The 25,388-nt window shown below is 45.0% G+C and overlaps 1 protein-coding gene across 1 annotated transcript in view; it reads right to left on the reverse strand.

Moving 5' to 3' along the window:
* The window catches only part of pcf11 (PCF11 cleavage and polyadenylation factor subunit), a 36,528-nt gene extending 17,663 nt beyond the window's left edge, over positions 1 to 18,865 (reverse strand). Inside the window, exons 1-9 of the mRNA XM_080781247.1 lie at positions 18,373 to 18,865; positions 13,394 to 13,519; positions 10,949 to 11,134; positions 7,654 to 7,894; positions 6,514 to 6,775; positions 3,750 to 3,868; positions 3,332 to 3,638; positions 1,728 to 2,333; positions 1,270 to 1,468 (exon numbers count right to left, since the gene is read on the reverse strand). Coding sequence (XP_080637373.1) covers positions 1,270 to 1,468; positions 1,728 to 2,333; positions 3,332 to 3,638; positions 3,750 to 3,868; positions 6,514 to 6,775; positions 7,654 to 7,894; positions 10,949 to 11,134; positions 13,394 to 13,519; positions 18,373 to 18,534 — 2,208 coding nt within the window. The 5' untranslated portion in view covers positions 18,535 to 18,865. The remainder of the gene's footprint in view (positions 1 to 1,269; positions 1,469 to 1,727; positions 2,334 to 3,331; positions 3,639 to 3,749; positions 3,869 to 6,513; positions 6,776 to 7,653; positions 7,895 to 10,948; positions 11,135 to 13,393; positions 13,520 to 18,372) is intronic.
* Between the last annotated feature and the right edge of the window lie 6,523 nt (positions 18,866 to 25,388).

A 25,388-nucleotide genomic window follows, 5' to 3' on the forward strand; every position in this document is an offset into this window, starting at 1 on the left:
TTCTAACAGGACAACAACAAGGTGTTTCTAACAGGACAACAACAAGGTGTTTCTAACAGGACAACAACAAGGTGTTCCTAACAGGACAAGAACAAGGTGTTTCTAACAGGACAAGAACAAGGTGTTTCTAACAGGACAAGAACAAGGTGTTCCTAACAGGACAAGAACAAGGTGTTTCTAACAGGACAACAAGGTGTTTCTAACAGGACAACAACAAGGTGTTTCTAACAGGACAACAACAAGGTGTTCCTAACAGGACAAGAACAAGGTGTTTCTAACAGGACAAGAACAAGGTGTTTCTAACAGGACAAGAACAAGGTGTTCCTAACAGGACAAGAACAAGGTGTTTCTAACAGGACAACAACAAGGTGTTTCTAACAGGACAACAACAAGGTGTTTCTAACAGGACAACAACAAGGTGTTCCTAACAGGACAAGAACAAGGTGTTTCTAACAGGACAAGAACAAGGTGTTTCTAACAGGACAAGAACAAGGTGTTCCTAACAGGACAAGAACAAGGTGTTTCTAACAGGACAACAAGGTGTTTCTAACAGGACAACAACAAGGTGTTTCTAACAGGACAACAACAAGGTGTTTCTAACAGGACAACAACAAGGTGTTTCTAACAGGACAAGAACAAGGTGTTCTTAACAGGACAAGAACAAGGTGTTTCTAACAGGACAACAACAAGGTGTTTCTAACAGGACAACAACAAGGTGTTTCCAACAGGACAACAACAAGGTGTTTCTAACAGGACAAGAACAAGGTGTTTCTAACAGGACAAGAACAAGGTGTTTCTAACAGGACAACAACAAGGTGTTTCCAACAGGACAACAACAAGGTGTTTCTAACAGGACAAGAACAAGGTGTTTCTAACAGGACAACAACAAGGTGTTTCTAACAGGACAACAACAAGGTGTTTCTAACAGGACAACAACAAGGTGTTCTTAACAGGACAACAACAAGGTGTTTCTAACAGGACAACAACAAGGTGTTCTTAACAGGACAAGAACAAGGTATTTCTAACAGGACAACAACAAGGTGTTTCTAACAGGACAACAACAAGGTGTTCTTAACAGGACAACAACAAGGTGTTTCTAACAGGACAACAACAAGGTGTTTCTAACAGGACAACAACAAGGTGTTCTTAACAGGACAACAACAAGGTGTTTCTAACAGGACAACAACAAGGTGTTTCTAACAGGACAACAACAAGGTGTTTCTAACAGGACAAGAACAAGGTGTTTCCAACAGCAGGACTGTGTCTTACGCGTCTCAGCAGGTCTCTCTTGCTGGCTGAGTTCAGGACGTCGGGGATCTGCAGGTTTGCGTCGACACTCAGACGGTGTTTGGGGGTCCTCGGGACGCCGGGGTGGGGGGGCCGCGCCGGGGGAGGGGTGCTGTAGGACTTCTGGAGGACGTGTCTCTGAGGAACGCATTTCCCATGAGCCTCCTCTGACTGCTTCAGACTGACAGAGAGAAGACATGATGAAATATATCACAAGAGAACTACATTTTATTACAACAGAACTACATTTCATCACAACAGGACAGGACTACATTTCATCACAACAGGACAGGACTACATTTCATCACAATAGGACTACATCCTCCCAGATGGGTGGGCCTATCTAAACTCCTCCCAGATGGGCGGGCCTATCTAAACTCCTCCCAGATGGGCGGGCCTATCTAAACTCCTCCCAGATGGGTGGGCCTATCATAACTTACTGCTTGCTCTCCTCCCAGGCGCTCCGTCTGGAGTGAAGAGGAGGCTCCTTGGCGTCCGAGGAGGAGGAAGAGGAGGAGTGATGGACCCGGGGAGAGTCCCGTTCCTCCGGAGGTCGTTTGGTCCTCTTCCTGGGTGTGACCGGCCTCCGGGTTTTCCCTCCTCCCGGGGAGAGGGAGGGGCTTCTCCTCCTCTCTTTCCTCTTGGGGGAGGAGCTACAGGGGAAGGCGGGCGGGGTCGGGGAGCGCGAGCGCTTGCGGGCGTTGGTCCGGGCGTTTCCTCCGCCCGTCTTCAACTCTCCAACCCCCCTCTCCATGGATTGGCCGCGCTGCTCTCCGCCCCTCTCGCTCGATTGGCCGCGCTGCTCAACGCCCCTCTCGCCCGATTGGCCGCGCTGCTCTCCGCCCCTCTCGCTCGATTGGCCGCGCTGCTCTCCGCCCCTCTCGCTCGATTGGCCGCGCTGCTCTCCGCCCCTCTCGCTCGATTGGCCGCGCTGCTCTCCGCCCCTCTCTCCCGATTGGCCGCGTTGCTGCGGTTGCTCGCGCTTCCCCAGCGAGCCATTGACCAGCTTTTTGGCTCCGCCTCCTGACACCTCCTCTCTCTCCTTCCTGTGAGTAAACATTTCATTGTTTCATTTTAATTATACATTAAATACTAAATATACAACAACTATTACAAAAACATACATTCACAGCTGTCAGTTAGCAGGAAACTCATAGAAGGCAATAAGATACAGACTGAGCATCAGTAGAACTTAACAATGATGAATTATATTATATTTGAGCTGTCTGTCTGTCTGTCTGTCACAGGACTAAGACTCACCTGTCTTGGTGATGTCGTCCGGTACCTCTACTGTACTATACTGTACTTTACTGTACTGTAGTACGTGTAGTGATGTATTGTAGTGTAGTGTAGTGATGTATTGTAGTGTAGTGATGTATTGTGGGTATTGTAGTGCAGTGGTGTATTGTGGGTATTGTAGTGCAGTGATGTATTGTAGTGTAGTGTAGTGATGTATTGTAGTGTAGTGATGTATTGTGGGTATTGTAGTGCAGTGATGCATTGTGGGTAGTGTAGTGATGTATTGTGGGTATTGTAGTGCAGTGGTGTATTGTGGGTATTGTAGTGCAGTGATGTATTGTAGTGTAGTGTAGTGATGTATTGTAGTGTAGTGATGTATTGTGGGTATTGTAGTGCAGTGGTGTATTGTGGGTATTGTAGTGCAGTGGTGTATTGTGGGTATTGTAATGTAGTGATGTATTGTGGGTATTGTAGTGCAGTGGTGTATTGTGGGTATTGTAGTGCAGTGATGTATTGTAGTGTAGTGTAGTGATGTATTGTAGTGTAGTGATGTATTGTGGGTATTGTAGTGCAGTGATGCATTGTGGGTAGTGTAGTGATGTATTGTGGGTATTGTAGTGCAGTGGTGTATTGTGGGTATTGTAGTGCAGTGATGTATTGTAGTGTAGTGTAGTGATGTATTGTAGTGTAGTGATGTATTGTGGGTATTGTAGTGCAGTGGTGTATTGTGGGTATTGTAGTGTAGTGATGTATTGTCAGGGTATTGTAGTGCAGTGATGCATTGTGGGTATTGTAGTGTAGTTACCTGTCTATCTGTCTCTTCTTGGCGATGTCGTCCTCTCCAGTCTTCTCGGGGAGTCGCTTGCGTTGAAGCAGACGAGGGTCCTTCTTTAACGAGGGCTCGTTGCTCCTCCCTTTAGTGGGAGGGGTGATGATGTCACTGACCCTCCCTTTGGGGGGCGGGGTGATGATGTCACTGCCCCGAACTTTGGGGGGAGGGGTGATGATGTCACTGCCCCGCCCCTTAGGGGGCGGGACGATGGGCGAAGGAGACTTGGATTTGGACTTTTGATGTTCCGATGACGCCGCCTCCCGCCTCGGGACTCCTCCCCCTGTAGCGATTAAGATCACACGTCACGGTGAGGACGACAACTATAGTTTTATTATCGCAATAATACGACTTAAACGGCTTTCTAGATAAACCATAAGGTTCTGGTCCTCACCTCCACCTTTCTGTTTCTCCACCGCCCTGCGCTCCGCGGGGGGGCCCGCCTCTTTCTTGGCGGGGGGCCGCGTGGGGGGGGCCGCCAGAGGCTCCTTGTTGGAGCGAGGGACAGCCGGGCTGCGAAAACATTATGATACATTAATGACATGTTCTCCCCGTGTCCCCTATAGGGTAGGTACCCTCACATGTTCTCCCCGTGTCCCCTATAGGGTAGATACCCTCACATGTTCTCCCCGTGTCCCCTAGGGTAGGTACCCTCACATGTTCTCCCCGTGTCCCCTAGGGTAGGTACCCTCACATGTTCTCCCCTGTGTCCCCTAGGGTAGGTACCCTCACATGTTCTCCCCGTGTCCCCTATAGGGTAGGTACCCTCACATGTTCTCCCCGTGTCCCCTATAGGGTAGGTACCCTCACATGTTCTCCTCGTGTCCCCTATAGGGTAGGTACCCTCACATGTTCTCCCCGTGTCCCCTAGGGTAGGTACCCTCACATGTTCTCCCCGTGTCCCCTATAGGGTAGGTACCCTCACATGTTCTCCCCTATAGGGTAGGTACCCTCACATGTTCTCCCTGTGTCCCCTAGGGTAGGTACCCTCACATGTTCTCCCCGTGTCCCCTAGGGTAGGTACCCTCACATGTTCTCCCCGTGTCCCCTATAGGGTAGGTACCCTCACATGTTCTCCCCGTGTCCCCTAGGGTAGGTACCCTCACATGTTCTCCCCGTGTCCCCTAGGGTACCTAGCACAATAAAATCTCAAGGTTGGAAATGTAATGGTGTTTTTAGGGTGTAATGTAATAAATGTAATGGTGTTTTTAGGGTGTAATGTAATAAATGTAATGGTGTTTTTAGGGTGTGATGTAGGGCTGATTAATCAACGTTCAATCGATACGCACGGGAATCGATTTTGAAATAAATCATCGAATAGTCATATTAAAAAAGCGGACGCTTTTGGTCCGCGAGACAGCCCATTTGGTCCGCGAGCCATGCTCGCGCCTCGCAACGCCTCCTCTTTCCCCGTGTTAACAACAAGGAAGTCAACTGAACAAGTGCAGCTGCAGTCCCAGGAAAAATAAATCGAAAGTGTGGTTGCATTTTAAAATACCCCATTTGAATAAAGGTTGTACACGAGTGAAAATAACCGCTGGGAAAATCCCTAATTGAGAGAGTGTAGGCAAGCGCACCACAGCTCAGTGGACATTAAATATAGGCTACCATGTTTGATAAAAGTCATATAAAAACATTACTTACACACCCAAATGAAAATATAAACTTCACAGATTATAGATCACTTGGAATTATAACAATCTGTTGAGTATTGCCTGAATAATGCCACTAGTGAAATCTCAACTTTTATCGATGCGCCATTGCGCTGAGAACCTTGTGGAGCCTGGCGGTGTTTTACCTATACTTGTGAGGACCTGCTTGGATTCACATGGTGAGTGCGCGCACCGAAAATGCAAAGATCTGCAATCTCATGCGCTGCGTTGTGCATATAGGCAGAGTATAATGGCACGAATGAAACTAGGCCTATAGATTTATTTTGGCGATGCGGAGAACTGATTTTGCCGTTGCCAGCCGTTTTTTTCCTTGTCTGAAGACTGACCTGTTCCATCACTGTGAACTCCCATGCAGAGCAGCTCCTACAGACCCAGACCAAATCTCTACTGAAAACACACATTTTCTCTTTGGCATTTATTTGCACCTGATCGTATTATTGTAATTATGTAGCCTATACTATTTGCCTGTGTTTTTTCTTTTAATTATGCTTTTTTTGTGCACCGATGGTGATGCTCCACTTGTTTCAGCACTTTGGTCAGCTTTTATTGTTTTAAATGTGCTATATAAATAAAGTTTGATTTAGGCCTATATTGGATCAGGTGCTGGCAAATAACTAATTACTGTAATGCCATGCAGTGAAGTTGCGCAAATGTCAAATCAATTAGCAAGCGGAGCTGCTCTCATGCACTCTGCACTGCAGTCTGCAGATCTCTTCTTAAAGTTTACTTATTATGGTTTACTTTCAACCATAAACCATAAAATGATTGACAAACCTTGGATTATTATTCTTCATCGACCAACAGCGCATGCAGCATGACTATGAGGTCATTTAACTATGTGGGATTTCTCCATCGGCATCGCAGGAGGAGTTTGGATGATATACATTTTTATTTGATGGAGAGGTAAAGCCTGTTTCAGGTTAAATAAAAGACCAATCCAATATGTGCTCCTCTCTATCTTCTGCAGCTATATCGCCGTTTTATTTTAAGCCTAATTCATTGTGTGTCAGCGTCACTGCTCGTCTCGCCCCCCCACCCAGTTTATAAAATGCCCCACATGCATCGCACGTCGATCATCAAAAACGTGATGGAAGGTCAGCCCTAGTAATAATATAATAATATAATATAATAATAATAATAGTGTGATGCAATACATTTAATGACTGTAGGGTGTAATGCAATAGACAACATATTTAGGCCGACCAGCTGAAGACATCGTGAACTTTTAACTGAGACCATTCGTGTTTCTGAACTTGTATTCTATTGCTAGTTTTGATCACTTCAAATACATTTTTCACACTTTCAGACCATATCCGGAGTCATCATATGGGCATTATTATTAATATTATTATTATCATCATATGGGCATACCTAACAATGGATGCCATGAAGAGGAACATTTCCATCTGTGTATTTTATATCAATAGTCCATAAATTATAATTGTAAGAACTTCCTTTGAAGGAAAATGATTGACAGGGCCTTACCGGGGCGTGGCGGCCAGGGGGGCGTGGTCTTTGGGCCGGTGGGCGGCGGCCTGAGGGGCGTGGTCTTTCTGCTTCACGCCCGCTGACGAGGAGGAGGAGGAGGGAGCAGAAACCTGGTCTTTGGACCGGGAGCCGGAGCCGGAGCCGGAGTTTCTGTTGAGTCTGGGGTCTCTGGTGACCGGCGGGGGGGCAGCGGGGCTGGGGGGGGTCTGCGAGGGGGGGGGGGAGGGGTGGAGGGGGGATTCAACACGAAGTTCCCAGCCTGGAATGAGAGGGTTAAAAACATTATGGTTACAGAACCTTCAGAACTACAGACTCAATCCCAATCTAAACTATGGAATGGACTTCCCATTGCAGTCAGAACTACAGACTCACTGCCAATCTAAACTATGGAATGGACTTCCCATTGCAGTCAGAACTACAGACTCACTCCCAATCTAAACTATGGAATGGACTTCCCATTGCAGTCAGAACTACAGACTCACTGCCAATCTAAACTATGGAATGGACTTCCCATTGCAGTCAGAACTACAGACTCACTGCCAATCTAAACTATGGAATGGACTTCCCATTGCAGTCAGAACTACAGACTCACTCCCAATCTAAACTATGGAATGGACTTCCCATTGCAGTCAGAACTACAGACTCACTGCCAATCTAAACTATGGAATGGACTTCCCATTGCAGTCAGAACTACAGACTCACTCCCAATCTAAACTATGGAATGGACTTCGCATTGCAGTCAGAACTACAGACTCACTCCCAATCTAAACTATGGAATGGACTTCCCATTGCAGTCAGAACTACAGACTCACTCCCAATCTAAACTATGGAATGGACTTCCCATTGCAGTCAGAACTGTTCATTTCTATGTGAAAACCAACCTCTTCAGACTCCATCTTAGCCCTAGCCTCGACCACCTTAATACAGACGAATGCAAAGACTAAAATATGTCATTTAGACAGACAGGTAAACAAACAGACGACAGAGACAGACAGACAGGTAAGCAGACAGACGGGCAGACAGACAGACAGGTAAGCAGACATACAGACAGACAGACAGGTGCGCAGACAGACGGGCAGACAGGTAAACAGACAGACAAGCAGACAGACAGGTAAGCAGACATACAGACAGACAGACAGGTGCGCAGACAGACGGGTCGTACCAGCTGAGCTTTGGTCTGTTCCAGCTCCAGCTCAATCTTCTTCTGCTGGAGCTCCAGCAGCTGTTTCTGTTTGGCCAGAAGCTGCTGTCGGATCAGCTGCTCTTGTGATAGGCTGGCCTCCAGGGAGGGGGAGGGGCCAGGGGGAGGGGCCAGGGGCGGGGCCGGGGGCGGAGCCGAGGGCCGCGGGGGGCTGGCCCGCGGAGACGACTCCTCGGCCTGGTCCAATCACAACACAGGAGACATGACGTTAGCGCGCTAATCGCCCAGGGGTCATTTAATCCATTGACCCATTTTGGGGCGGGAACCCCTTTTGGTGTTTTAAAGCATTATGTTATACTTTAGCCATTGAAAAATAGCAGATCAACAAGCAGTGCCGCACTACGAGCTTGTAGATCTGCTATTTTTTTAAAATCATGAAAATTTGGCGCAAATCCTTGAATATATATTCTTTCAGAGCCAAAGTTTTTAACTCAAATCTTTGCCTCCGAGTCCTTGGAACAACACATTTTCAGATAGGGGTTGGCGGCCAATTTCATATCATTTTTGGGGTCCCCGACATGAAATATGGAGCACCATGCAAGAAACATGAGGTATTTCAGAAAACTGTCAGAATTTAGAAGACATTTAAAAAAAAATGACGTCAGGCATGAAAAGGTTAAATTAGAGCGCCCAGCGATTTATAGCAGCAGAGCACATTTAGTGGCGCGCCAGGTTCTATCCCGGATGTGGCTGTAGCAGCTAGATGTAGCCAAAACACTCCAGAGGTGATCGACAACAACGGGAGGTAAGATTAATTCTAACGCGACTAGCGACGGGACGGCGGTGGGCCGTCTGACACGGGATCTCTGGTTAGAATTGGACGGAATGATTTAGATCAAGAGTTATTCACGTTTTAACATTTTCGATGACGTCCCACCGGGAAATAACATTGAATGTTGCGCAACAGACCCTCCCAGCCTGTGGAGCAACAGACCCTCCCAGCCTGTGGAGCAACAGACGCTCCCAGCCTGTGGAGCAACAGACCCTCCCAGCCTGTGGAGCAACAGACGCTCCCAGCCTGTGGAGCAACAGACCCTCCCAGCCTGTGGAGCAACAGACCCTCCCAGCCTGTGGAGCAACAGACCCTCCCAGCCTGTGGAGCAACAGACGCTCCCAGCCTGTGGAGCGATGCTCCCAGCCTGTGGAGCAACAGACCCTCCCAGCCTGTGGAGCAACAGACGCTCCCAGCCTGTGGAGCGATGCTCCCAGCCTGTGGAGCAACAGACCCTCCCAGCCTGTGGAGCAACAGACGCTCCCAGCCTGTGGAGCAACAGACGCTTCCAGCCTGTGGAGCAACAGACCCTCCCAGCCTGTGGAGCAACAGACCCTCCCAGCCTGTGGAGCAACAGACGCTCCCAGCCTGTGGAGCGATGCTCCCAGCCTGTGGAGCAACAGACCCTCCCAGCCTGTGGAGCAACAGACGCTCCCAGCCTGTGGAGCAACAGACCCTCCCAGCCTGTGGAGCAACAGACGCTCCCAGCCTGTGGAGCAACAGACCCTCCCAGCCTGTGGAGCAACAGACCCTCCCAGCCTGTGGAGCAACAGACCCTCCCAGCCTGTGGAGCAACAGACCCTCCCAGCCTGTGGAGCAACAGACCCTCCCAGCCTGTGGAGCGATGCTCCCAGCCTGTGGAGCAACAGACCCTCCCAGCCTGTGGAGCAACAGACGCTCCCAGCCTGTGGAGCAACAGACCCTCCCAGCCTGTGGAGCAACAGACCCTCCCAGCCTGTGGAGCAACAGACCCTCCCAGCCTGTGGAGCAACAGACGCTCCCAGCCTGTGGAGCAACAGACCCTCCCAGCCTGTGGAGCAACAGACCCTCCCAGCCTGTGGAGCAACAGACCCTCCCAGCCTGTGGAGCAACAGACCCTCCCAGCCTGTGGAGCAACAGACCCTCCCAGCCTGTGGAGCAACAGACCCTCCCAGCCTGTGGAGCAACAGACCCTCCCAGCCTGTGGAGCAACAGACCCTCCCAGCCTGTGGAGCAACAGACCCTCCCAGCCTGTGGAGCAACAGACGCTCCCAGCCTGTGGAGCAACAGACGCTCCCAGCCTGTGGAGCAACAGACCCTCCCAGCCTGTGGAGCAACAGACGCTCCCAGCCTGTGGAGCGATGCGATCGGTTTTGATATCAATCAAACAAACATCCTCAGCGTTACTAATTGATTGAACAGAGAACTCCGTCCTTGCCGCTCGGGTGTTAAAACAACAATCCAATCACAACACAAGGAGACATGACATTAAACTCAGGGGTCGACACTAAGGTCTGAGGCAGAAAAATAATCTCATGACGATTGTCTTCATCAATAAAGGTTTTTATTTACTTTATTATAAAGAGGGTAAAATAGTAAAATCCCCAGGTTTCCTGTGATGACGTATGACTGACTGAGACATGCTTTCTCCTTTTAACACTTACTTTGAAGTTTTATTTAGCTGCCAGAGGCAGGTGGGCAACCCTTAGTGTTTTATTTAGCTGCCAGGGGCAGGTGGGCAACCCTTAGTGTTTTATTTAGCTGCCAGGGGCAGGTGGGCAACCCTTAGTGTTTTATTTAGATGCCAGGGGGCAGGTGGGCAACCCTTAGTGTTTTATTTAGCTGCCAGGGGCAGGTGGGCAACCCTTAGTGTTTTATTTAGCTGCCAGAGGCAGGTGGGCAACCCTTAATGTTTTATTTAGATGCCAGGGGGCAGGTGGGCAACCCTTAGTGTTTTATTTAGCTGCCAGGGGCAGGTGGGCAACCCTTAGTGTTTTATTTAGCTGCCAGAGGCAGGTGGGCAACCCTTAGTGTTTTATTTAGATGCCAGGGGGCAGGTGGGCAACCCTTAGTGTTTTATTTAGATGCCAGGGGGCAGGTGGGCAACCCTTAGTGTTTTATTTAGCTGCCAGAGGCAGGTGGGCAACCCTTAGTGTTTTATTTAGATGCCAGAGGCAGGTGGGCAACTCTTAGTGTTTTATTTAGCTGCCAGGGGCAGGTGGGCAACCCTTAGTTTTATTTAGCTGCCAGGGGCAGGTGGGCAACTCTTAGTGTTTTATTTAGCTGCCAGGGGCAGGTGGGCAACCCTTAATGTTTTATTTAGCTGCCAGGGGCTGGTGGGCAACCCTTGGTGTTTTATTCATCTGCCAGGGGCAGGTGGGCAACCCTTGGTGTTTTATTTATCTGCCAGGGGCAGGTGGGCAACCCTTAGTGTTTTATTTGTGCGTTGTGTGTGTGTGTGTGTGTGTGTGCGTACTGACCTGCATGAGGAAGCGTGGGTTGACATGGATACTACTGGCGTTGACCGTGGGAGGGAGAGGTTTGATTGGCCAGGCCGGGTCCACTGAGTTGACCCGGACGTCCAGAGCGTAGAGCTTCTTCAGCGGGAACACGTCGTCCCAGGTGGAGCGCAGCTTGAACAGAGACTTCCTGGTTCCCTCGTCCACCTAGCAGCAACGACAGCCAACCACAAGCCTGAAAAATACACCTAGCAACACGACGACAGCCAACCACAGGCCTGAAAAATACACCTAGCGACACGACGACAGCCAACCACAGGCCTGAAAAATACACCTAGCGACACGACGACAGCCAACCACAGGCCTGAAAAATACACCTAGCGACACAACGTCAGCCAACCACAGGCCTGAAAAATACACCTAGCGACACGACAGCCAACCACAGGCCTGAAAAACATTCGCTCTGAAAGAATATATATTCAAAGATTTGTGCCGCATTTTTACGATTTTAGTAATGTGGCTCAGTAATGTGCCAAAAAACTACATTCATTCTGGTCTTCATGGATAGAAAATAAAAACTAACTTAATTTAACCCTAGAACACTAAACATATATTTTGTTACACCATCACTAAACAAAGGTATATTTTACCTAATAAAATAAAATATTCCATAACAATATTTCTCATCAAAACATATTGAAGTACAGCAATACAACTTACTCTTTAATATTTCATCATGACTTTTCACCAAACAAAAAAAAAAGAATAGTGGGGCAAAATCGGTGAAAAACTATTTTAAACATATTCCTAAAAAAAGAGAAATGAAGTTGGGAACGTCTCTAGTTCACCCATTCCTGGGAAATGTGAGAATGGTCCAGTGAAGAAACATACAATAAAAAGGTCCATATTGGCCCACCTCTCTCCCTGTGTTTTAGGATCCAGTTTTACTGAGGTTAAGGTTAGGTGTAGGTATAGTTTTACTGAGGTTAAGGTTAGGGTTAGGGTTAGGTGTAGGTATAGTTTTACTGAGGTTAAGGTTAGGGTTAGGGTTAGGTGTAGGTATAGTTTTACTGAGGTTAAGGTTAGGGTTAGGTGTAGGCTGTCAATCACAGCGACTGGCCAGTCACAGCACCCCCCTCTACGTCACTCTGTACCGAACGCGAGGCAGAGACCTTATCAGCGTGGGGCAGAGGTGAGCGGGCGGGGTCGACATATGACCTCACTGAGCTGCATCCAAGACACCTGACTTGTGTCTGAACACAGCTGTGATGGATGTGTTCTGCCCCCCCCCCCCCCCCCCCATCAAACCATTGGAAATGCATTGGCGCGGCCATTAAACACAGACACAAGACAAACGCAAGACAGGTGTCTAGAATGTGTGAACACAGCCCAGTAAGGCCCCACCCCCTCCTGGTGCTGCGGCCATCTTGGATCCTAAAACACAGGGATGTGGGCAGGGAAACAAACCTACTCTTCTGTGTTACTCTTCTGGGGTCCTTCTTGGTACAGCACAATGGATAAATGTTTCTCACAATAGTAAAAACTAATATGGCTAAGTTTAGGGATACGTCACCATACTTGTTTTTACTATTTTGACTAGGTGTTTAGCAGGAGAGACGTTTGTTCCTTTTCACAAATGAAATGACTAGGTGTTTAGCAGGAGAGACGTTTGTTCCTTTTCAAAGACACAAATGAAATGACTAGGTGTTTAGCAGGAGAGATGTGTGGGGGCGCATACGTTGGTCCAACTTGCTAACACTCCGACATGTGTGTGGCAGTATACGACAGATGTGTGGCCGGTTAAGACAAGTGTGTGGCAGTATAAGACAGATGTGTGGCAGTATAAGACATGTGTGTGGCAGTATAAGACAGATGTGTGGCAGTATAAGACTCACCGGTGGATTGCTTCCGTGTGCGGTTAGGGTTAGGTCAGGGTGTGGGGTGTCGGACTACTGTGTGTCGGACTGGTTAGTTTGTCGGACCAAAATGCACCCAGTGTTTTTAGTCACAGTGCACCGTTTGGTCAAGTGACTAGGTTATCAGAAGAGGTTGTGTGTACCTTTTCAAAAACATAAATGCAGTTGCAGCTATTTCTTGAGCCACCCCTTACCGCTCAACTTATTTCCCATTTCAAAAACTTAAAACATTTAAAAATTCTTCAAAAAGCCAATCTTCAAGTGCACAACGTGTCGATGTAGATTGGCTAGTATTTTAAAATGTTTTTAAATAGTAAAAAATGGCAAGTAGTAGTAATTTTCGTCCATGCTAAACCCTTTATCCCTAAACATATTTGCCTTTTTTTTCGACATGTTGTGAGCTTGTAGATTGGCTATTTTACCTATTTTTTAGAAGCAGAGAAGACACATGAATGCAGTCGTTTTTTAGCAGAAGAGTGTGTGTACCTTTTCAAAGACATAAATAAAGACATAAATGCAGTAGATTTGTAGCAGAAGAGAGGGCGTGTACCTTTTCGAAGACACATATAAATGAAGTGACTAGGTTTTTAGCAAACACAGCAAGGTATTCTCCTCCGACATTCTTCACTATGGAATCCACTAAGTACAAAACGGGCAGCTTCTCCGCGGCAGGCGCCTGGAGGTGAGGGGAAAAAACTCAACAAGTTTACAAGACAACACAGTTAAGACAAACACGTCATTAACATTCAATGTAAAAAATATATATATACTAAAAAAAAAGGTTCCGGGGAGGAGGGGGAATGGGGGTATTTTAGGGGCCCCCGGGGGCCCCTAAAATACCCCCATTCCCCCTCCTCCCCCACATCGCCCCCAAAAATAGGAAAAGTAGAAAAAAGTCAAAATGTGCTTCGGTTCGGTGTCGTTCTGCCGAGTTCAGTAAAAAAGGCGATGGAAAAAAAAACCTCCACGTCTTAAATCTTCACCCACATAGAAGAGAAAAACAAAAACCAGTCTTCAAGAAGAGAGAAAAAGGGGGGGGGGGGGAATCCGACCAGCCAAATGCAAAAAAAAAAAAGGTCTTGAAGAAAAATCCACCTTGAAAATGAATGTCCATCAGTTGAAGTTGGAAAAGTGTCTTCTTGTCCAGTCAGGAAATGTTTTAGGTTACCTCCAGAGAGAGAGAGTGTCTCTCTCTCCCTCTGTACATTACCAGGGTTTTATCAACCAGTCCTTCAGGTAAAAAACCTCCTACACTAGAATTAAACCCAGGTGAGTATTAATTAACAGCATTAAAAGATGCCATTTTAGAACGTCTAAGAGGCCTAAAGGACAGTTCAGATTCAAGACTCGTGACGAGATGATGCGTCGTCACACCTCCTAGTTTTTAAACCCCTTCAAACCAGTGGCTGCTTGTTGTGAACCAGTTCAAACCAGTACGTTGCGTTGAACTGGTTCAAAGCAACATGGCTGAAACCTCTCTCGTCTCCTAATGTATTATTCTCCGCTGTGCGACCGTGTGGCGCCTGATCCAAAAGATCACAACGCATCACGATTAGGGCTCTGTCACTATCGTCACATTATCCACCAATCACATTAGGGCTGTGTCACTATCGTTACATTATCCACCAATCACATTAGGGCTGTGTCACTATCGTTACATTATCCACCAATCACATTAGGGCTGTGTCACTATCGTTACATTATCCACCAATCACATTAGGGCTGTGTCACTATCGTTACATTATCCACCAATCACATTAGGGCTCTGACACTATTGTTACACCAATCACAATTATGTGAGATAATTGCAATTATGTATTGCATAATCGCATAATAATCCCATTCTTTGTGGAAATAGCAGATCTACAAGCTCAGAGATGCAGATCGTGCCGTTTCAAGTATTGGTGAATTCCAGTATAAAAGATGTAGCATTATTCCAGTTATATTGTCAGATCTGTTATGTGCACCTTTTGTTTATCACGCCCCCAAAATACCCCCCCGTTCAACGACAGAAAAGCAATGAAATATTTAATCTAAATTATTTGAGCGACAACTAATCGCCCAATCAGAATGTCCCGATGGTGACGGGCCTAATCACGATGCGTTAATGAGCTTACATAAGATCACTGGAAACACAGGTCACATTATTATATAGGTCACATTACTCTATAGGTCACGTTATTCCATGTAACACCTCGTAGCAAATCTGAAACCTGAACGGCCCTCAAAGAGTTAAATCTGCATTTAGTCCCGTTAACCAACCGGCTGTTGAAATACTGCCTAACCAACCAATCACTGGGCTTCTCCTAGAAGCCCACCAATCACTAGTGAGTAAATGATGAGCTCGGCACCAGTTTAGAATAAACAACCAATCAGTGAATTAGCAGCTCAGAATAAGAACCAATCAACACTCAGTATACCAAGAAACTGCAACTGGGAAATAAAAAATGACAAAAAGCACATTTCACATGTTTTATTATCACATTTGGTTTTTTTTCTTTTTTTTTGCTTATTTTCTTTAACCATCATTGAAACATTTCAAAAATCAATATTTACTGGTGAATTCTGTCAAATAGTAGATAAGTCGTGCGGTCGGTCATCAACTTTAGTAGAAACAGCTATCGATATTATGTATCGATATTACACTACACGATAATTAAAATGTGCTAACGAGCTACGGAAGAGAGAGAGAGAGAGAGAGAGAGAGAGAGAGAGAGAGAGAGCGAGAGGGGGGGGGGAGCTGTGAAACAACATTTAACATTTAAGCTCATTCAACAAAAGCAACATACACATTTATTAAATTATTGTTTTTAAAAAGAAAAACACGCCTGGACACTATTTTAGTCTTTAGTTTGAACCAGAAAGTCACTATTTTAGTCTTTAGTTTGATCCAGAATGTCACTATTTTAGTCTTTAGTTTGAACCAGAATGCCACTATTTTAGTCTTTAGTTTGAACCAGAATGCCACTATTTTAGTCTTTAGTTTGAACCAGAGCGTCACTATTTTAGTCTTTAGTTTGAACCAGAAAGTCACTATTTTAGTCTTTAGTTTGAACCAGAGCGTCACTATTTTAGTCTTTAGTTTGAACCAGAGCGTCACTATTTTAGTATTTAGTTTGAACCAGAATTCCACTATTTTAGTCTTTAGTTTGAACCAGAATGTCACTATTTTAGTCTTTAGTTTGAACCAGAGCGTCACTATTTTAGTCTTTAGTTTGAACCAGAATGTCACTATTTTAGTCTTTAGTTTGAACCAGAATGTCACTATTTTAGTCTTTAGTTTGAACCAGAGCGTCACTATTTTAGTCTTTAGTTTGAACCAGATTGTGTCAACATTTCCAACTCCAACCCAAAGCTGTAGATCCAAGGACTCAAATGGGGGGGTTCCACTCCAGTCCAGACGTCAACTTTAGGGGGCTTAAAAGTTAAAGGAGAATTCCATACTAAAAGGCTTTCTTACCTTTCTTTGTAGTTGTTACGTCCCCATCAAAGAGGTCCAGGTGTTATTTTGTGCAAAAGCTCCTTATTGGCTATTTCCCCTACCATAAGCCCTAAATGAATTGCATTGAATGGGATGTATGGGGTGTTGTGCTAATTCACTTATTTCCATCGCTCAAAATTATATTTTTTTTGTATATATCCTCTCTTCATAATGTAAATAATAACCCAAGCGGCACACTTTACTACTTATTTCGATGGAAATAAGCGAATTAGCACAACACCCCATTCAATTCATTTAGGGCTTATGGTAGGGGAAATAGCCAATAAGGAGCTTTTGCACAAAATAACACCATTACCTCTTTGATGGGGACGTAACAACTACAAAGAAAGGTAAGAAAGCCTTTTAGTATGGAATTCTCCTTTAACATGATCTTTATATTTTAGAAAAGGACTAGTTTGACATTAACTGTATCTTTTAGAAAAGGTTTATATTTTATTAAAAAAAAGGTTAACACTATTTATCTATATTTAGGACTAGGTTGACAAAACTATAGTTATCTTTTATAAATGGTTGACAGCACTATCTGTATCTTTTATAAAAGCAGGCGTTGACGTCTTCATGACATAATCTTTATCTTTTGTACGACCATTGACAGTGAACAGCAGTGTGATTCGTTGACAGTGAACAGCAGTGTGATTCGTTGACAGTGAACAGCAGTCATAGAACTGAGCTACACCAGGCTTGTTTTCAAAGCGCGTGTGGCGTGTGCACATACACACACACACGCCGCACACACACGCCTGGTGTAGCTCGGCCGTGAATCTATTTTACCCACTCACTCAATGTCACACACATGCACGCTCACACAGGCGAGCGCACACATGGCGTGTCTCAGTCACATGCACTCTCTCACTGTCACACACAGTTCAATGCCACATTGTCCAAAACAAACTCCTGCTCACAGTCAATGTAACTGAACCATTATGATTATTATATGAATACATATTATACATTATAGTCTGTAATAATTGTTTATTATACAACAGGAAGGAGTTGGGGTTCCAAATGAATCACTGATTATTATTAATAATAATTAAAATAGTAATAATATAATTATAATAAACCCTGGAGCATGATGCTGTCGCTGGTCAATGGAAAAGAAAAAATAACAGATCTACAAGCCATCAGCGAGTTGACATGCTGGGATGAGGGGGGGGGGGGCATTTCAAAATGGCCGGACAATAATATTACCACAAAAACAAAGGGAGCTAGCTATTTAACAGCTCCATACATAGTGTTGTAGTAAATCAGTGTCTTATTCTGAGGAAAACCTGGAGATTTAGTTGACATTCTGTAGTTATTGGGTCTCGTGATCAAAATGCCATTATAATGGGTGTAAAAAATAAGTCTACAACATGTCACAGAGTGACACATGTCCACATATGGTTATACTGATGACCCCAGGCAGGGCGACGCGCTGATGGGCTTATAGATCTGTTCTTTAACCACCCTACTTCCGACTAGGAATTAAAAGTAATATAACGTGTTTTAAAAAAGCAACATTCACACCTCCAGTAGACAGACGTGTCTATATTACGGTAACAACTACAGCTACGTTATTAAAAAACACACAGAGGTATTTATATTAGGATATTAACGTTATTAAAGTAAATACGTCATCCATGCTACAAGCTGCCGACACGATGCTAACGCTAGCATTAGCATTAGCATCAACACAACAACCAAACAACGACAACATGAATGGAATAATAGAGGAATAAAGATAAGAACTGTATACGAATAAATATTATATAAATATAAGAACTTAACGCAGAATACTATAATAAAGATATGAAAGAAGTGGCTTAACTGTCGTGTTGTTAAAACGAGGCGCCGCCATATTTATTTATGCATTTAATCAAACAAACAGCTAATCATTTGTTTGCGTATTGTATAAAAACCTAGTCGTCGCTTTATCTGTGTATAATAAATATATATAAATAAAACCTTTTCGTCGTTTTATTTGAACATGTATAAAAAACCTTTTTGTCGACGTTTTATTTTCTTTTATATCATGTTATAAAAACCTTGCTGATTTGCGCTTCGATAATTGCGACGATATCCTTGGCCGCGTGCAGGTTCTCCTCCGCCAGGATGGTGAGCATGTTGATGTGAGGCTTGGAGTTGAAGGTCAGGTCTTCCAGGGAGGACAGGTACTCCCGGCAGGCGTCCGCGCAGGCCTGGGCCATGGTGGTGGTGCTGGAGCCCGGGAGGTAGCGGGCTCCGTTCCCCTCTCCCCTCCTACTCTCTATAGCCCAGGAGGTAGCGGGTTCCGTTCCCCTCTCCCCTTCTACTCTTAATGGCGGACACGGAGCGCGAGCGGCGGCTCGAGCGACCGAACCGTTTACTTTACTCCTTTAACACCATGAATAAACAGTCCATATGTGACGACGTCACGTTTCAAATGATAATATCCCGATTAAAAAGCGTCGATATAAACTTATAAAGTGTTATTCTTTAGTATTCTCTAGTATTTCCGTGGTTTCCTCCGTGTCGTCGTGTCTCGCGCTGCTGCTCAGCTGCTGCCTGTTGGAGGATGATGGCGTTCAATGTGGAAACAAGATGGCGGCCACTCCACACTAGGGTTGCCAGATTCTTTGGCGAGAAGATTATAAGCAAACCTATGAAGTATGAACCTATGAAAATGCAAAGAAGCGAATACAAAAATGAGCACTGGAAAACTATGTTGGTTTATTTGGAGAGGACGGCGCGTTGTAAGCTTGTATATCTGAAAAATGAAAATAAAAACGGGAAAATGTAGAATATTATTGGATATGTTTTTTCTTAACAACACAAATCTTGTATTATTCCTTTGGCACCAAATCCATATTATTAATTGACTTGATACTGTGTGAGAAGCACAGCTTTGAATAACATTTAGGAATCAGGACACAAATAAGCAACTACACTTTAGAAAAAACAACCACCGACTATAATAATAAATTAAAACAAGGGTTTATAAGTCGCTTATAAAAAGTAGACATGGCAACACTGCTGCTGATCGCTGCTTCGACGTGCATACGTTATGCGATTGCGTCAGTTTGCATCCTCTCCTTTGCATTTATCCGAAGGGCATGACGCCACCACCATAGAGTGTTATTATTATTATTATTATTATTATTATTATTATTATTATACTATGTTTATTACCACTCATTTCCATTCAACATTGAACTATGGTATGTCAGACTCATTAGAGTTGTCGTGCGGAAATAAACATCACACCTGTGTGAAGTGAGGGGCACTCTTATCATCATACATCAGCACATTCCGGCCAATCACAATTGGAGTCTTCACTTTACTTGTATGTCTCTAAATGTTTTGATGAATTGAACATGGTGGACCCTCTTGTAAACAAGTGTAATGCTTAATTGGGTCGTCCACTAGTTAACAGTCTTTGTAATGTCAGTCCTGAACTGACACCACTGGCTGGTTACTGAAAGCGAGATCTAGTTTAGACGTGTATAATAATAATAAAAACAAAGAACTGATGTCCAAACGTATGACTTCGTTTTGAATTAAGTGGTATTTTATTTACCGTCACTCAGCAGGTTTAAACAAACAAATTCAACAGCCTTTGTTCTCAAAGATTCGATACAGTCAACAAACTGTTGCCTCTTTCATTTCAGTAGCAACTGTGCCTTGATGCTCACTTCCTCATATAGACAGGGCGTTGGCCTTGGCCTTGACCGTGACTGTGACGTCAATTATAGAAATAAAAAGCATAGAAACGAAATGGCTCTTACACACCAGCCCCTAATTGCTACTGGCATGCAAGACAGAGCAATTCTAAACAAAAAAAACAAAAGAGCCAGAAAAAACAAAAAACCCTTTTAGGCATTTAAACTCGGCAATATTCAATATTGCACTATTCCAAACTCAAAGTGGTTAATCTGCACCCTCACATAAAAGGCAGATTTTTTGTGACAGGTCACACTTGTCTTATTTTTAAGACGAACTGAACTCAGTCGTGTTTGCAATAAGCAATGCATATGGATATTTAAGGACCTTAAATGCGACACTTCATTTGTTTGAGGCCTTTGATTTGCCAACAAAGAACATTATCTTTGTCTAAACAAAATGAGCAATGGTTTACAGTCCTAGTCAGGAGGTCTACCGTTTTTGCCTCCCACCAAAGCACCGTGTAAGAGTAGGCTCTTTTTCCTATGTTTCTTGTAGTTCATCCTTTCCTTCCTTTTTGATAGTTTGATTGGTTCCAGCTTGTAGATGGAGCTGCTCTTTTGTACCAGTTTTCCAGAGGTTAATGCTGTGATTTGATCGTGGAAACTCTCTTGCTGACAGAAATAAATTATAGATTTCTCCGCTTCTGAGAGATCGTCAAGTGACAACTTCTGGCTTCTCAGTGAAGCTCTCACAGCTTGCATTTCCTTATGCACGTCCAATACAGGTGATCCAATACCACCAGTACTTGTAAGCTGCTTTCTTCTCTCTTTCAAGTGCAGCAGGACCTTTTTTAGCTTGAGGACCCGTGCAACTGCAACCCTTTGCCTCCGCCAGTCAGAGAAATAGGCTATCGGCTGGTGAGTAGCATTCACAGTATCAACAACAGTTGCATTCATCAAGAGACTTCGCTTAACCTCTGGGTCGTCAGCAGTGATGTTCACATCTATGGGAGGTTTTGGCCACCTTTCCTCAGTCTCCCATAGAAACCTTGGGCTTTCGATCCATCTTTGTTTGACCAGGTCTTCTGCTTTCAATCTTGAAGCATCATCGGCAGGGTTTTGTGATGTGGGGATGTATCGCCACTGTGACACATCCTCGTGGTCCCTTATGGTAGTTACCCTATTTGTAACAAATGTTTGGAACCTCTTGTCCTCGCTTGACGTTTTCTCTTGGTCTTTAGAGGTCTTCTCATTAAAATCATGATTGTACTGGATAAGCAGTTCCTCCAAACTGTTCACAACTGTGCGATTAACAGTAACAGTGGGGCGGCCACTCCCACTCTGAGTGTCCTTGCCTTGTAATGGACCGTTAATAACCCACCCCAGTAGGGTTCTGACGGCATAGGGACCATCACCATGACTGTTAATCACTTTCCACGGTTCCATTAGCTTGGATGCGTTGGTACCAATTAATATATCCACATTAGAGGTTATTCGAGGGATGTGGATACCTTGGAGATACGGCCATTTAATCAGCTCCTCCTCACTGATGAGGTTGTCAGTAGACACAGGCATTTTCCTTTGTGTGAACACACTAGGGAGTTCAAAGAACTGATTGCCAGTCAATTCTGAGATTTCCAGGTCGCCTACAATGCAGCTAGGTACCACCTTACTATTGCCCATGGTGCGGAGATGGATCTTTGTTCTCCGACCTTCTGTGTTCAACCTCTTGACCAGCTGTTCTGAACAGAACGTGCCCGTGCTTCCTGGATCTAGAAATGCGTAAGTCTGGATTATTTTGTTACCCTTTGAGCATTTAACTTGTACCGGCAAGATTGGAAGTATGCCGTTGCCAGCCCCTGTATGGCCACAAGTTGATGTTGTAGTACAGCTGCTCTCCGGTTCTCTTTTTGGCAGATCAGTGCTACCTCCAAAGCTCCCCGTTTCTCTGTGTATGTGTAGAATACTGGGATGAGTTTGGCTGCAGTGGGAGCACTTCATTCGCTGGACACAACTTTTAGCCAAGTGCCCTGTGCACAAGCACCCGAAACACAGGCCTTTCTCCTTCAGAAAGTCCAGCCTTTCCCTTTGTGTCTTTTTTCCCAGATGCCAACATTGCTCAAAAGTATGCCCACGTAAATTGCAAAAAAGACAGGATGTAGGGCTTTCCTGGTAATTATTGGACCTATTCAGGGGAGGATCTGCTTTTGCTTCATCATCAAGCTCAACATGGGTTGCGAAACTGTTTTTGTATTGTGACTTGGTCTGCTGTTGAGGTTTGGGTTTACTTGTGGTGTTACCCAAAGGACTGTCCTGGATATCGCCAAAGACAGGATCCGAAGCAACTCTGACTTGATGTTCAAGATATTTCACAATGTCTATGAAACATGCTCTTCTATCGAACTTGTCAATAATGTCACATGCTTTTCCTCTCCACCGATCTCTTAGTCTGTATGGGAGCTTCTGTATGAGGGCCTTCATGTTAGCAGGCATGTCTAGTTCCTCCAAGTACTGCAACTCCCCCATAGCATTTGCACACTCTCTCAAATAAAGTGCGTATGCTTTGAGACCTTTAAGATCCTCCGATTTGACATTGGGCCATGTCCTTATTTTTTCCATGTAAGCTGCTGTTATTTGTAATGGATGCCCAAAATGTTCCCTGAGAAGTGTTTTGGCAGAAGGATAGCCCTCCTCAGGTGGCATATGAAGGCAACTGCGCACTAGGTCCCTTGGCTGCCCCCTAGTGAACTGCTCAAGGTAGTACAAACAATCACCATAATCACATGTTTTAGCCTCCACACAGTGCTGAAAAGCCTTAATGAATGATTGGAACATTAATGGGTCACCATCAAAAAGTGGAATTTCCCTGCGAGGCAAGTACTGAGAGGTTTGGGTTTGAACCAGGAGTGATGTTATTTCATTTTGCCTCTGTAATATGTTGTACAAATCCCCTGATACCTGGTTATGGACTTGAGCTGGCAAAACTGCTTGTGGTAATTTTTGCCTTGTTTTTGTTTTGACAGGATACAGAGTTGCGGTTTGCAATGGTTGGTTTTGATGTTTGTGATGTTGAGAAATGACTGGGGTTTTCATTGATTGCGGTTGTAGAGTTGAGGATTGCTGTGTGACGATAGGCTGGCTTTTTGGTTTAGCGCCTTGTCTGAAATAAGACTCCATTCCATCTGACCTGTTGCCGGTGACACTGCTGCCAGCCTCCTGCAGGACTGCTATTTTGGCAGCATGGGCTGCTATTTCTCCATCCAACTCGACCTGCTCCTTTATCCTCCTCAGAGCCTCAGCCTGCTCCTCCAAGGCATGTAGCTTTTTTAGTGCTGCAGCACGCTCCATAAGTGCGGCCTTATCCGCCAATGCTCTTATGCGTGCAGTTGAGGTGGAGGATCTTTTGCTGGATTTTGAAGCATCACTTTTATGACCATCTGACACATTGGACTTGATATTTGAAATGCTATCATGTGGCTCAACCTCAACCACATCATTGTCATGGCCAGCAACAGAACTCTCAGTTTCAATGTTAATTTCATCACCTTTATTGTCGCCTGTGGCAACAAAACCCTCACTCCCAGAAATTACATTTTCATTATCATCAACATCATTGTTATCATCATCATCACCTGGAACAAAAAACCTTTTACCCATTTTCTTCATAAAATCATCAAAATTACGCATTTTTGCAACAAACCATGTTTGTTGTCTTCTGGCTTCCTCAGCCGGTATTTTAAGCCCCAAAAACTCTGTGTGCACACTTTGTGTTTCACCATATAACCCTTTGAAAATATGAAATGCATCTTTTGCCTCGTTTTCACGTGTCTCATTCAACAAGACAGAAACATTTTCCTTCAGAGTTGTCAGCTTGCTCAATTTGGCTTTTCTTTCCCTCTGCAATCTTGCAACTTTCTCACCCAAAGCCTTAGGAGTCATTTTGACCTCACGTTTTCCCATGGCCATTTCCCCAGACTCAAGTTCAACTTCAACGTCATCGTCAACACCAGCGCTCTTTAGCGCCTCCACTTGATCCATGTTAATTAGAACTTGTTTTGTTCAATGTTTTGTTCAATAAAGTACTTGCAGTTCACTTCAAATAATAATAACAAAGTGGCGCTCCTTTAGCCTATAGCCTACCACACGCACGTTGCTGAACGCCGTCAGCGTTGATGAGATGCGAATCATGCGATCCCGATCGCCGTGCGCCGCGGCCGCGGTCCGGTCCAAACTCCAATCCGCTGCTGTCAGCTGCGGCGGTCGTGGCAGGCAATGTCCCCGTAGCACCCCTGTAGCTTGGGTTGACACCGCACTGTCTGCTGTGTCCGCCGTGGAAGATGATCCCGTCCCGTCCGCCTTCACAAACACACGCTGCGCTGCGGCCCGTGTGTGCTGTGTCCTCCTCCTCCTTCCAAACGAGCCTCGCCGGTTCGACTTGCTTCCCAGTCGCAAGCGGTCCGGAACAAAGGCAGTTTGTTGACCAAATGTAATGTCAGTCCTGAACTGACACCACTGGCTGGTTACTGAAAGCGAGATCTAGTTTAGACGTGTATAATAATAATAAAAACAAAGAACTGATGTCCAAACGTATGACTTCGTTTTGAATTAAGTGGTATTTTATTTACCGTCACTCAGCAGGTTTAAACAAACAAATTCAACAGCCTTTGTTCTCAAAGATTCGATACAGTCAACAAACTGTTGCCTCTTTCATTTCAGTAGCAACTGTGCCTTGATGCTCACTTCCTCATATAGACAGGGCGTTGGCCTTGGCCTTGACCGTGACTGTGACGTCAATTATAGAAATAAAAAGCATAGAAACGAAATGGCTCTTACAGTCTTTGTATTGAGTTTGTGCTTGAAATGTACTGTAATTCTGCAAACTGTTAATACATATTTCAAATCAATCAAAAAACTTTTCTGTCCTCACTTTTTGAGGGCCGCTAGCCCCTCCCCTAGCCCCTATTATACAGGTTTAATGTTTGTCTTTAGGTCAATGTTTGTTTTGTAAACGCCATTGACAATGAAGGGAAAAATTTCGTCATATTGTCTCTTTATTGTTAATGGCGTTTAATGTTTGTGTTTGCACCGTTTGTTTTACATCTCCATTACATCACCTAATCAACATGAGTTAGACTGTAATATATTAGCGCCCCTCACTTCACACGGGTGTGATTTTTGAGCCCCTCCTAAATACAGCTTTAATGTTTGATTGGCCGACCCAACTCACCGGTGCCCCTGATTGGCCAACCAAACTCTTTTGCTATCACTAAAATAAAACCAATCAATCAAAATACTGACCGGCTGCCCTGATTGGCCAACCCAACTCATTGGCTCCCCCTCATTGGCCACCCCGACTCACTGACTCGGCGCACCGGCCCCTGAGCGTTCACGTGACGTTTGTGTCGCCACGGCCTATATCA

Source organism: Protomyctophum bolini, assembly GCF_963924005.1.
Source record: "Protomyctophum bolini genome assembly, chromosome: 13".
Lineage (NCBI taxonomy): Eukaryota > Metazoa > Chordata > Actinopteri > Myctophiformes > Myctophidae > Protomyctophum > Protomyctophum bolini.